The 13,218-nt window shown below is 42.5% G+C and overlaps 1 protein-coding gene across 1 annotated transcript in view; it reads left to right on the top strand.

Moving 5' to 3' along the window:
* The first annotated feature begins 403 nt into the window (after positions 1 to 403).
* HPSE (heparanase) overlaps positions 404 to 13,218 on the top strand; it is a 46,728-nt gene continuing 33,913 nt past the window's right edge. The window contains exon 1 of the mRNA XM_045820410.1: positions 404 to 891. Within this exon, the coding sequence (XP_045676366.1) occupies positions 653 to 891 (239 nt within the window). The 5' untranslated portion in view covers positions 404 to 652. The remainder of the gene's footprint in view (positions 892 to 13,218) is intronic.

The following is a 13,218-nucleotide window of genomic DNA, read 5'->3' as shown; positions in this document are numbered from 1 at the left end:
TAGGTTTTCGTGAAACGTTGATAAGGAATTTTTGGAAGTGCTCTATCTAGCTGTAGGCTAGCCAATGCCCCGGTCAGTTTTTCAGGCAAAAGTAAGATACCTGGGAAACAGCTCCCCGGACAGCGCACTTGCGGGTTAATCAGAATTTGGCAGGCTCAAGTAACGAACAAAGTTTTATAAACAAGGTGAAAGGGCAAGCGATGAATGCTCAACTGGAGGTTTCAATTAAGGGTCGGAAGACCTGGAGCCACCTGGATAAGTCGTGGAAGAGGGAAACACTGGTGTTCCCAGCAGAGCTCACACGGAAGCTGGCTCCGGATGCCCAGCGCTCCTCCCAGGGCGCTCCCTCCCCAGGCCTCCTGGGTGTTTGGATGGTGGCCGTGCCAAATGGGTGTGGGTTATTTCGAAGGTGGACGTGACCTCCACTGAGGGGAAGGAACGCGTGCAAGGCAGTGGCAGTGTGAGTGCGAGATGGAGCAGTGGGAGGGATTCGGGCAGGAGCAGGAGGGTTGCTGGGTGCAGTGGGTGGGGTGAGGCGGAGTGAGCTGGTGGAGGAAAAGAGAAAAGAACGCTGAGGCGTGGCTGGAGGAAGTACGCCAGGTCTCCAGTCTTGCTGCGTCGCTTGCTGGTGGGACAGCCAGGTGAGCCCGAGATGCTGCTGCACTTGAAGGTGGGGCTGCCGAAGCCGTTTCTGCTGCCGCTGCTGCTGCGGCTCCTGAGGACGCTCAGTGCCTCCTCCCCCGGCGTCCTAGCTGCGCCCGCGCAAACCGAGAACGCTGTGGAGCTGGACTTTTCCACTGAGCAGCCGGTGCACCTGGTGAGCCCCGCCTTCCTGTCGTTCACCATCGACGCCAACCTGGCCACGGACCCGCGGTTCCTCACCTTCCTGGGGTAAGCGCCGGCCTGCGGGTGGGTCCCTGTGCCCCTGTGCCCTCTCCTGGCTTCCTGACATCCCTGCCCTCCCTTCCAGTCGCTCGCCTCCTCTCCTCTCCTTTGTCTCTTGCCACACGGAAATTCTCTCTCCCTCCCTCCCGCCATCTCTCTCTGCCTCTGTCTCTGTCACACCCTCGGTACGGCTCGCTCCTCCCGACTTCATTCATTCATTCAGTGAGCGCCAACTAAGGGGCAGGTATTAAGGGGAAATTTAGGAAAGAAACTTCCCAATTGCCCAGCAATGCGCCCGGAAGAGGGACCCGGGCAAGTGTACCGGAAGGGCTGTGAATGCTTGAATTTGCTAGCAGCACCGTGTGGGACAAATAAGATTGTGGACCGTTTAGGCTTCAGTCGCTTAACTCTGTTAAGAAGGGTTAAAAAAAATTTTTTTTTGAAAAGTCAGTTGGAAAAAATCTCAAAGGAGAATAAGCTTACCTACTCCATATGTGTCTTTTAAAATTATACACAAAATATTTTATGTATATTTTAAATAAACTTTTAAAGAGCAATTTTAGGTTCACAGCTAAATTAAGCACAAGGTACAGATTTCCCATATTATACTTTTTTAAAAATCTAAATATAAATAAATGAGACCTGGGAGACTATTTCAGCACCTTACAGAGGCTTAATAAAAAGATGTCTCCAAGGTGAGGCTACAAAATGTGACACTGCTTTATCAGCTGTAATTTTTTTCTCACAGGAGAAAGACCAAACCTGGTTCACTGGCCAGTGCAGGTTCACTGGCCTCTGTCCCAGGGGTACAAGCCGATCCCAAAACAAAGAGCTACAGGGACAGTCCCAGGTCACCTAGGCCGCTCACCTAAGTCATGAGAGCCTCCAGAGAAAGCCACACCTCAACCAAGCCAGACAGCTGGGTATCTTGCCATTGCCAAACACCTACATGCTGTCCTTCCTGTGCCCACACTGTCAGCTGCCATTACTAATTTCAGTCATTTATTCTGCAAATAAAAGCAGGTAGCCCACTGGCTAATAGGTTGATGGTCAGACTACCTTGGCTTCATTCCCAGCTTCTGCCAAAGCTGGTTGGCTTAGTTTTTACTGGTTGCTTGGCAACTCCGAGCCTCAATTTCTTCACCTGAGGATAAAATTTTCTCGCAGGATTGTAATGACGATTTGATGACATAACAATTAAGTACTTAGCACAGTGTTTGACACAGAATGTTCACAGTTTAAGCTAACTTCTTCTAGGAAAATGGCAAGTATTTGATAACCATTCACCAGTTCTTGTATCTTTTGATCATAGTTAACCTCCATCTTTCCACCTGTGGCAGGAGAGGGATAATTTCTTGAGGAGGATTCCCCATTTTTTGCCCTTTTTCCTAGGGATAGGAATGTGATACAGGCAGTAGCTTGTTGGGAGACTCTAGATTACCCTGGAGAAACTCTGAAGTACAGGGCTACATATCTGAGGACCCCAAGCTTAGCTCTGGAGGGGCAGGGAGGGATGATAAGGAGAGATAGGGTGTGAGGTACTTGAGTGAAAACCAAGGGACTAAGTAAATGACCACTTACTGAAATGTTAGAACTCAGTTTCTATTCTGCTACTGCTGTTGCAGCCTCTGCCCAACCCCTCCTCAAGGAAGGGCATTTGGGGATACCTTCCTGGAGAAACAGGTCCAAAATGAAAAAACCTATAGTATGACTTTTGGGGTCCAAATCACCCTGCAGTTAAGCTAACCAATTTCCTAGGACCCTCAGCCCCCTACACACTCAGAACTTCCAGGCTGCCAAATTTAGTGAGGATGATACCTTCTCCTCCTCTTAAACCTATCTCTTAATATCCCGTAGCACTCTTTCTTCCTCCCTGGCCTCCACCTTTTTGTTAAAGGCTGGAGGATAATGAAAACCAAAAAGGCCTAGCATGCAAAAGATAAAACTATATTTTGGTTTGTTGAACACAGTGTATTCCTCTTTATATGGGCTTCTCTCCCGGGCTGGCTTCTGGCCACTCTAGATTCCTTCCATAGCAGAGGCTGTCTTCGATGCCTACTCTCCAGAAGCATCTGCAGTCACTGCCATACTACTTACTCCCAGGTGAGGCCTAAAAGACTGCAGCTCAGAGAGACAGGAGCACCCTCTCCTTCTCATCTAAAACCTGCTTCCAAAGCAGGATCTGAAGATCCAATCCCCCATGATGGTTAGCACAGTGCCCAGAATGTCCTGGCCATCTCAGAATACAACACTAAGCTTAAAAATATTTGTTTAAGGCAATAGAGTAAGATATGGACTTAAAAAAAAAGATTGTCTGGAAACAAATTGAGATGGTTGATACAGTGAAAAGAAGCACTGACCTGACAATAGAAGAATCAGGGTCTAAACCTCTGAGGTACTTCCAAGGAGGCCTAACAGAAAATAGGCCTCTGGCATGGCTCTGTCTCCCATGATGGCATATTTTTTTCTTTCACATTTGCAATTAGAAAACATAGAGTACACAGAATATAAATGCCAATGATAGAACAATATAGAATTTTAAAGGACCATCTTTTCGATTTGCCTTTTTCCCAGAGGTAACTAATCAACAACCCAATCAAAAACTTCCTAAGCCTGACTCTGTGCAGAGTTCTCAAGAGGCCCTGGCCCTTAAAGATGGGAGAGCTGAAACCAGCACTGCTCAATAGGCATAGAATGTGAGCCTCATCTGCAAGCTACATGTGTAACTTTAAATTTTCTAGTAGCCATGTTAAAAAGAGGTAAAAAAAAAGCAGGTGAAATTAGTTTTAATAATATATTTTATTTAAATAAAATAGTATTTCAACATGCAATTAATATAAAAATATTAATAAGATATTTCACATTCTTTTTCAAACCAAGTCTTCAAAATCTGGTGTATATTTTATACTCACGGCACATCTCAAATTCAGACTAGCTACACTCAAGCACTCACAGCCATCAGTGGCTAGTGGTTACGACATTAGACAGTGCAGTCCCCATTTCAGTCAAGCATGATTCACTAGTACAAGGTAAAAACAGCACTGAGTCAGTGACAGAGATTCTGGTACTACAGAGGAGCACTGTGGTGCTAAACAATGATAGCAATAACAGTTGTGCTTGCTTTTCATAAGGATTTGCTTATTTGTCTTCAGCAAAGTTCATCACTTTTTGCCAATCTGATAAATATTTATTAATAATAACTTTTTATTGTTTTTATAACATTTTTTATTTTAATTGTTGTTTAAGTACAGTTGTCTGTTTTTTACTCCCATCCCAGGCCACCCACTCAGTGCTCCCCACCTCCCTTCCATTTCCAACCCCCCCCTAGTTTTTGTCCATGTGTCCTTTATACTTGTTCCTGTAAACCCTTCCCCTTTTCCCCTAAAATTCCCCTGAAATTCCCTCCCTTCTCCCCTCTGAACACTGTCAGCCTGTTCTCTGTTTCAGTGTCTTTGGTTATATTTTGCTTGTTTGTTTGTTTTGTTGATTAGGTTCCTGTTAAAGGTGAGATCATATGGTATTTGTATTTCGCCACCTGGCTTATTTCACTCAGCATAATGCTTTCCAGTTCCATCCATGCTGTTGCAAAGGGTAGGAGCTCCTTTTTTCTTTCTGCTGCATAGAATTCCATTGTGTAAATTATTAAAAGTTATTTAAAGTATATTTTATTGATTATGCTATTACAGTTGTCCCATTTATTTCCTCCCGTTTATCCTCCTCCACCCTGCACACCCCATCCCTCCAAAAATTCTCTCCTTTAGTTCATGTCCATAGATCATACATATAAGTTCTTTGGCTTCTCCATTCCCTATACTTTTTTTTTAATGTATGAACAGTTTTTTTTATTGTTGTTCAAGTACAATTTTCTACATTTTCCCTGTACCCTTCTCCACCGCCCCAGTGCTCCCTCCCTCCCTCCCCCATTTCTACTCCCCCCTTGTTGTTCATATGTCCTTTATAATTGTTCCTGTAAACCTTCACCCTTTTCACCATTACCCTCTCCCCTCTCCCTTCTGAACAGTGTCAGTCTGTTCTCAATTTCAATGTCTTTGGCTATACTTTGCTTGCTTGTTCGTTTTGCTGATTAGGTTCTTGCTAATGATGAGATCATTCCCTATACTATGCCTAACCTCCCTGTATATTTTTTACCTACCAATTATGTTTCTTATTCCCTGTACCTTATCCCCTGTTCTCCTCACTTCCCCCTCTCTGCTCATAACCCTCCAAGTGATCTCCATTTCTGTGATTCTGTTCTTGTTCTGGTTGTTTGTGTAGTTTCTTTTGTCTTTCCCTTTGTTTTTTTTACAGGTTCAGTTGTTGATAGTTGTTTATTATCATTTTACTGTTCGTAGTTTTGATCTTTTTCTTAGGCAAGTCCCTTTAACCTTTTGTATAATAATGGCTTGGTGATGACAAACTCCTTTAATTTGACCTTATCTGGAAAGCTCTTTATCTGCCCTTCCATTCTAAATGATAGCTTTGCTGAATAGAGTAATCTTAGATATAAGTCCTTGCCTTTCATGATTTTGAATACTTCTCCCCAGCCTCTTCTTGCCTGTAAGGTTTCCTTTAAGAAGGTTGCCTGTAAGAAATCAGCTGATAGTCTTATGGGCACTCCTTTGTAGGCAACTCTCTCCTTTCTTCTTGCTGCTTCTCTCTTTATCTTTAATCTTGGGTAATTTAATTATGATGTGTCTTGGTGTGTTCCTTCTTGTGTCCAACTTCTTTGGGATTCTTTGAGCTTCTTGGACTTGCATGTCTATTTCCTTTGCCAGCTTGGGGAAGTTTCCCTTCATTATTTTTTCACATAAGTTTTCAGTTTCTTGCTCTTCCTCTTCTCCTACTGGCACTCCTAGGATTTGGATGTTGAAATGTTTCAAGTTGTTCCAGAAGTTCCTAAGCCTTTTCTCATTTTTTTGAATTCTTGTTTCTTCATTCTGTTCCAGTTGAATGTTTACTTCTGCCTTTTGTTCCAAATCATTGATTTGAGTCCTGGTTTCCTTGGCTTCCCTGTTAGTTGCCTGTATATTTTGGGGTTTTTTTTCACTTTATATAGACTTCATTTCTTCCTTTTTTGGGGGGCCATACTCAATTTCTGTGAGCATCCTGATTACCAGTGTTTTGAACTCTGTATCTGATAGGTTGGCTATCTCCTTATCACTTAGTTCTTTTTCTGGACTTTTTATCTGTTCTTTCTTTGGGGCCATATTTCTTTATCTAACACACCTGTTACATAGTAAGGGGCAGAGCTTTAGGTATTCACCAGGGCAGGGCAACCCATGTCACTGCATTGTGATGCTATATGTGGGGAAGGGATCAGACAGGAGCAATGCTGCTTCCTCATCCTTCATCCCAATTCCAGTCACTTTCCCTGATACCCACAAGCAAATTGGACCCTCCTGGTGCTGATTCCAGGTGGGTGGGTTTGTGTATATTGTAGGACCCCATGGGTACACTCTTCTGTAAGACTGGGAGTTTCTCCCACCCACCACAACCCCCACAGGTTTTTATAGTCAGAGGTTTCAAGGCTTTATTTCCCCATGCTGGAACCTTGGGTTGTGCAGTCTGTCTCACTGTCCAGTTGTTCCTCCCTGTTTATGTGCATGCAAATGTGGGATCACTCAGTCCTCCAGGCACCACTGCACTGCCTTACTTGCCCAGTCCACCAGCCACTGCCTTTCCATGCATCCTTTCTACCCCAGCTGCCCATCCCCACACCTCCTACCAGTCTAGATGAATGTTTCTTCTTTAACTCCTTGGTTGTCAGGCTTCTACACAGTTTGATTTTCTGGCCATTTTGGTTTCTTTTTGTTTTAAATTGGTTGTTGTCCTTCTTTTGGTTGTGTGAGGAAGCAAAGCACATCTACCTACGTGTCCATCTTGGCTGGAAGTCACAAGGTTTGATAACTGATGTTAGAAAGGGCCATAGGCCCTCTGTGTACCTGTTGCTGACAAGAAAAAAAAAAAACAAAGACAGAGAACCTAAAACAATCAAAGTCTATAGACATACATAGACTCACATTTTCTGACTTCTAAGAATGTCAGAAAATGTCAGACGTACATTTTCTGCCCCTGACTGAGTGCTCATTCCTCTCTTCCCTCACACACCTTCCTCTGAGTTCCCTGGAGTCCTTTGCATATCAACCATGTTGTTCTATCCTCCTCACAGATAGTCCTGCTACCTCCTTGCCCTAGCAGAGTTGGACTCTTCTTTGAAGACCCAGTAGAGACATAGATGTGATTCCTTCTCTGAAGTAGCCCTTTGGTGTAGAAGCTGGGCAATCTCCCATACCACAGCCCTTTTCCCATTGCCCAGTGCAGCTTCTAGTCAGCTGCCACTAGTTTTATTGGTTTGTTTTTAAATTCCAGAGAAAGAGGAAGGGAGAGAGAGAGAAAAAAACATCAAAGTGAAAGAAACATTGATCCATTGCTTTTCATATGTGCCCCAACCTGGGACCAAAACCATAACCTAGGCATGTGCCTTGACCAGGAATTGAATCCATGATTTTCAGTCTACAAGACAATGCTGCAACCAACTGAGCCACGGTGGGCAGGGCAGTACCCACCAGTTTGAATTCCAGGCTGCTGTGGTTTAAGTCCCTATTGTGTTGGTATCTTGGGCAAATTACTTAGTCTCCTTTTGTTCAGTTTCCCTGTCTATAAAATGCAGATAATAAGGACATCACCTCATTGGGTTGTTTTGGGATTAAATGAAATAATTTATGTCAAGTGCCCAAAATACTCAGTCTACACTAACTTGGTGCATGCTAAAGATGACTGTCATGACTGTACTATGAGGTTCACTGTCTGCATGTTTGGCTCACATCCTCTCCTTTTTGTCACCATGCTCTGCTCCACTCTCAACTCACTTTTTATTGATGGAAGATGGGCCACTGATTTCAGCTTCCTCCCCTCTCCCACACCACATCATCATCCTGGATGACTTCAGATGCCCTCTATTTCTTCACACCCACATTTTCTTTAAGAGAGAGAGGAAACAAAACATCAATTTTCTTTGTTCCACTCATTTATGCATTCACTGGTTGATTCTTGTATGTGCCCTGACTGGAGATCTAACCCACAACCTTGGTGTATCAGGTCAATGCTCTAACCAACTGAGCTACCTGGCCAGGGCTAAACTAACCTTCATTCAGTGCTGTACTGGGACCAGCTTTTACCAGTTTATAAAAGTGTGCATCTCTTTTCAACTCCACCAGTGACATCAACACTGACAGCTTGAAATCAGCCCTAATGGGAATATTTACATTATGGAGATGGGCAAACACTAAAAAATAAGACACTTTTTTTCAAGGAGCCAGCTTACTAGCACACACTGCTTCACTCCGCTTCAACTACCTAATGCCATGGCCATACCTTCACTCTTCATCACTTTCAACATCAAAAATCTTAAAACCTCCCATGCTTGAATTCTGCTCCTAACTCTCTTAGCTCTCTTTCACTCTGTGGATCTGACCACAGCTATTTTTTTTAAGTACCTTCTCTGAGCAGCCTCCTCCTGTCTCTGCTTCTTCTATATCTGACTTTGGCTTCCTGATTTATCACATGAATAGCTAGTGTGGTAACATCCACAAACCCCAGCCCCATTATTCCTGCTAAAACCCCAAACCTAGCTTACTCTAACTATATTTTTTTTCTTTGGAATCTATATTTTCTTTCTTTGGAATCTATTGGAATCTAAAGTCTAGAAATGGAAAATGTTAACTAATCGTGAATTGTAATGCATATTAATAAGCCACCATAATGTAATTACCAGTCTCATTGGCCACCCTCTATAGCTGAGCTACAGAGTTCTGGGGGGTGGAAGGGACTCTGCCAGCCACAAGGATTGATGTTATACTGTAAAGCTGTGGCCTCCAGACTTACTTGGCCCTTAGTGCTGCTTCTTAACTCTTCATTTCCCTGATTGTCTCACTCTCCACTTCCTTCAAAATTCTTAGCATACCTCCATCTCACAACTCTTAGCCTATGACTATATTTCTTTTTCTCAAAGAAAATGAAGTCAGTAAATAAGAACTTCCTTTTCTTCCTGCCATCAAACCTACCAGCAGCTTTCTTCCCTTGTCTCTTCTTAGACCAGTTCTTATAGCTCTGCTCCAGATCCTGTCCCCACCTGCCTCCCCAAGGACTTGGCTCTATCAGTAATCTCTTCTTTTCCCTGGATCTTTAACCTCTTTGTTTTTATTGGATCCTCCCTCTCAGCAACACCCTCAAGGCTTTCTCATCTCAGACTCCTCTCTGCACATGCGCCTCTGCAGTAACTGCCCTCAATCTCTCCTCCCCTTTGCAGCCTTCCTTACTGCCCATTCCTTCCTGTCCCTCCCTCATGATGTGCCCATCAGTACAATATCAATCTCTCCAACATCATCAATGACCTTCTTTTATTGCAAAATCCAATGAACAACTTTCGATCCTTATCTTTTTTGGTCTCTGTCATGGGTTGAATTTTTGGGGGCCCTCCCAAATTTGTATGTTGAAGTCCTAACTCTTTGTACTTCAGTATGTGACCTTATTTGGAAGTAATATCACGGCAAACACAATTAGTTGAGAACTGGTCATACTGCAATGGAGCAGGATGTAATCCAATATGACTGATATCCTTATAAAAAGGGGAAATTTGGAGACATGCACACAGGAAGAATGTCATGTGAAGATTAGATTTATGCTAGTACAGAGGCTACCAGAAACAAGGAGAGAGGTCTGGCACAGGTACTTCCCCAGTAACTTCAGAGGGATCATGGCCTTGCCAACACCTTAATTTCAGATTTCTAACCTCCAGAACTATAAGACAATAAATATCCCTCGTTTACAATACCCAGTTTGTGGTACATTGTTACTGCAGCCCTGGCAAACTGTTGGGAGGATTTAACAAGGTTGATAATTGAAACACTTTTTCACTCCTTTGGGCCTGTGTCACATCCATTTCTCAGGGTTTCCCCACTTCTCTAATTGTTCTTCTCCAGCTCTTTCTCTAGCATGTCTTAAATGTTGATGTTCCTCTGCCCTTGTCATTTCACATAGTATCTTGAGTGGTCTTACCCACTTCCGTGGCTTCAGTTACTTCCGTGGCTTGAGTTACTATTCATGCAGTGTTATGCTAGGAAATGTTTAACAACTGGCTCTCCAGGAGGAGGGGAAACTGCTGTAGGCTTTTAAAAAAAATTCTGTGTTATAAATAGTCCCACCATGGCCGATCTCAAACTGTCAACAGCTTAACAACTGATTCTCAAACTTAACAATTGGCTTCCACAAGCTGGCACGAGCCAGTACAAGCTGGCTCCAGTACACCTTGGCTTTTGTGTCAGACATAAGCAACTTATTTTCACACATAAGGTAATATAAATGTATCCGCAGACACATCTTTCCTCTAACAAACTGCTCCAGAAATGGAATATCTGCAGCCATGTTTATGTATCCTTTTGTTATTTCCATGCCACTGTAACAGTGTTTTTTTCCCCTTTCTTTTTCCTATATATGATGAAAATATCTTTGATCAATTTTGTTTTTATGACATGTTTTGCAGCTGTTTCAATCTGGTTTTTGTCACAGGACATCAATATTGTATTCTCAAAACAAAAAAAATGTTCCATTGCAAAGGAAACAAACAAAAAGGTCCTGAATACCAATGCTTCCAAACATGTGATTTCTCTTACTTGGCAGGAGCCATAGCACTGGGTTTTAATTTTGTCCAGAAAACAGCCTTTGTCTGGTCCCACTTGCCCTTTCAGCAAGCTGGATCCAATTGTTCATTCATTTAACAAATACTAATTAAGTACAAGCTGTGTGCCAGGTGCTTACCTAGATGGTTTTCTAGGCACTGTGGAAATTCTGATGAGCCACACATGTAAGGTCCCTGCATTCACACAGCTGACATCAAGGATGGGTCTTGGATAGATAGTAAAACAAGGAAACAAATAAAGAAGCTACTTTTAGAGAGCAGTGAATGCTGTGAAGGAAATAAAGGTGGGGTAAATTGACTAAGAGTGACCCAAGATAGTAGAGTCACTACTACTGGGACCTAGGCTCAGTACTCATACATCTGGTCCTGGCTGTGCAGATATATGTCTTGTGACGCCACAGGCCTTCTACCTGGTGCTAGTTTTCCCTCCACTTCCCAGAAAGACCAGCCTCTCCCCAGCTTACAAATACCAGCTACACAGATTTAAATGAGCTTCCTCTATCATTAAAAACAATCAAAATATCAAGGACTAGAATCAGTGTCTGGCCGTAGGCTGTGGAATAGGGTCAGCCTGGAGTGACTCTGAGGAAGTTCCTTGTATCAGTTTTAGGGCCATGTCTCCACACCTGGGGGCTAGGGTTACTGGTCACTGACTCTTAGACTGAGGACTCTCCATTCTATACCTCACCTCTGTGTCTTCTGAACTCCAGACATACATGTGCAAGGGCCTGATGGAAATGTGTTTCAGTCTGCTGAAAGGGTGAGTGTTCTATTGGCATCTCAAATTCTGCAAAACCGAGTTCCCTCACCTTTATCCCCAACTTCAATCTATCACCTACTCTTCATCTCAACAAATGATATAACCTTCTTCTGAGATGCTTCCCAGGGGTAATCCTGGACTCTTCTTCAATATTCAATTAAGCACCAAATCTGATATTTCTTCCTCCATATGTATCTTGAATTACCCACTTCTCTCCATCCCCTCTGCTGTTACCTTACCTCAGCCCATTACATTCTGTCTACATTAACATGACCATACTCTTGGCCCTTCTGTCCACCTATTTACACTGTAGCCAGATTCTTTTCTAAAACAAAAATCTGGTGAAGACACTGCACTGCTTTAAATCCTTCCATGGCTCCCTATTGCTCTCACATAAAGTTGGAACTTTTAGACATGGTGGCCTACAGGCCTGCAGTGATACGGGCCTGCTCCTTGCCTGTTAACCTCTCCCAGCAACTCCCTGGCCCCAGTGTCTAAGCTCCAGCCACACTTGTCAGCTCTTCAGTGGCGTCGTATATTCTTCTGCCCCTGGTTATTGCAGACTTTCCCTGACACCTGAAACACTTCCTTCAATCCCACTTCAGTATCTCTGATCTGGATAAGATATATTCCTTTTGAATGTCTAAAAGTGAAGCCAGTTCCCCTGGAAAACCTCTAACCACCCTTACCCCCAGCCCAAAGTCTGGGTTAGGATCCCCTGTATGTTCTCATTGCCTGTTTACTTGTTTGTCTATATCTAGGCTATCAATTACATGAGAACAGCAGCTATTTCTGTCTTGTTTGCCATTGTACCTCCCAAACTAGCATAATGCCTGATACAAATTGGGCCTGCAATGAATATTTATTGAATAAATTAATGGTGGCTATATTTCCTTTAAGTATCTTAGTTTCTTTACCTATTCTTAAAAAAAACACAGTAACACACACACAAAACCACCTTGTATAAATTAAAATATGTACTTATTATGAAAACTGGTAAAATACAGAAAAGCAATAGAAAAAAAAGAGTCCATCATCCATCTCATCACAAAATAATAGTCATTGTTATCTCATTCTTATATATTTTTTTCATTGTTGAAATCACATTGTGTCTACAGTTGTTCGTCTTATTGTGGTAAAATATTGCCAACATAAAATTTACTTTTTTAAAGTGTGCAGTTCACTCGCATTAAGTATGTCCACATAGTTGTGCAATCACCACCACCACCCGTCTTAGAATTTTTATCTTCCCAAACTGAAACTCTGTGCCCATTACACAATAGTGTTCTATTTCCCCTCTCCACAGTTTATTTTTGTTTGGGATTATAGCAAAGTGGAATCGGCTGTCTTCAAAATCCTTACTTAGTCCAGGTGAGCATTTCCATGTATTTTCTAGGGATTTCGAGGATCCCATGGTAGATGCAATCCTTCCTAGAGTCCTGGTGCTGTCAGGTGTTTTTCAGGACAAGTTCCAGGTGAATGACATTTCTGCAGTCTCACTTTGTGCTGTACTTCCTCATGCCAGAACCCACATATGTGTAGGGGCCTGTGAAAATATTTTAAGTTCTATTAAGATCCAGAGAAAATGAACTTTTAAGTCAAAGAAAATGTTTTACTATATAATATTAGTATATTTGTCTTTAAATAAATAAACAACATTATAAAATATAATTTAAAATGCATTGTTTATGGAGGAAGAGGCTCATGACGGAAAAAGTGCCTACATAATACAGTAAAAAGCTCTCAAGTTACAAACAAACAAAACAAAAAAAACTATGAGGAGAAATCACTGAAGCTTTGAACGCAGGTGATTTATCTTTTGGTCAATTTCCACCTCTTAATAAAGAAATCTTTCAAAATATTAACTGTATATAAT

This window comes from Phyllostomus hastatus, unplaced genomic scaffold, assembly GCF_019186645.2.
Source record: "Phyllostomus hastatus isolate PE091 unplaced genomic scaffold, TTU_PhHast_1.1 phas_scaffold_39, whole genome shotgun sequence".
NCBI lineage: Eukaryota > Metazoa > Chordata > Mammalia > Chiroptera > Phyllostomidae > Phyllostomus > Phyllostomus hastatus.
This window is presented reverse-complemented; position numbering and strand designations above follow the sequence as displayed.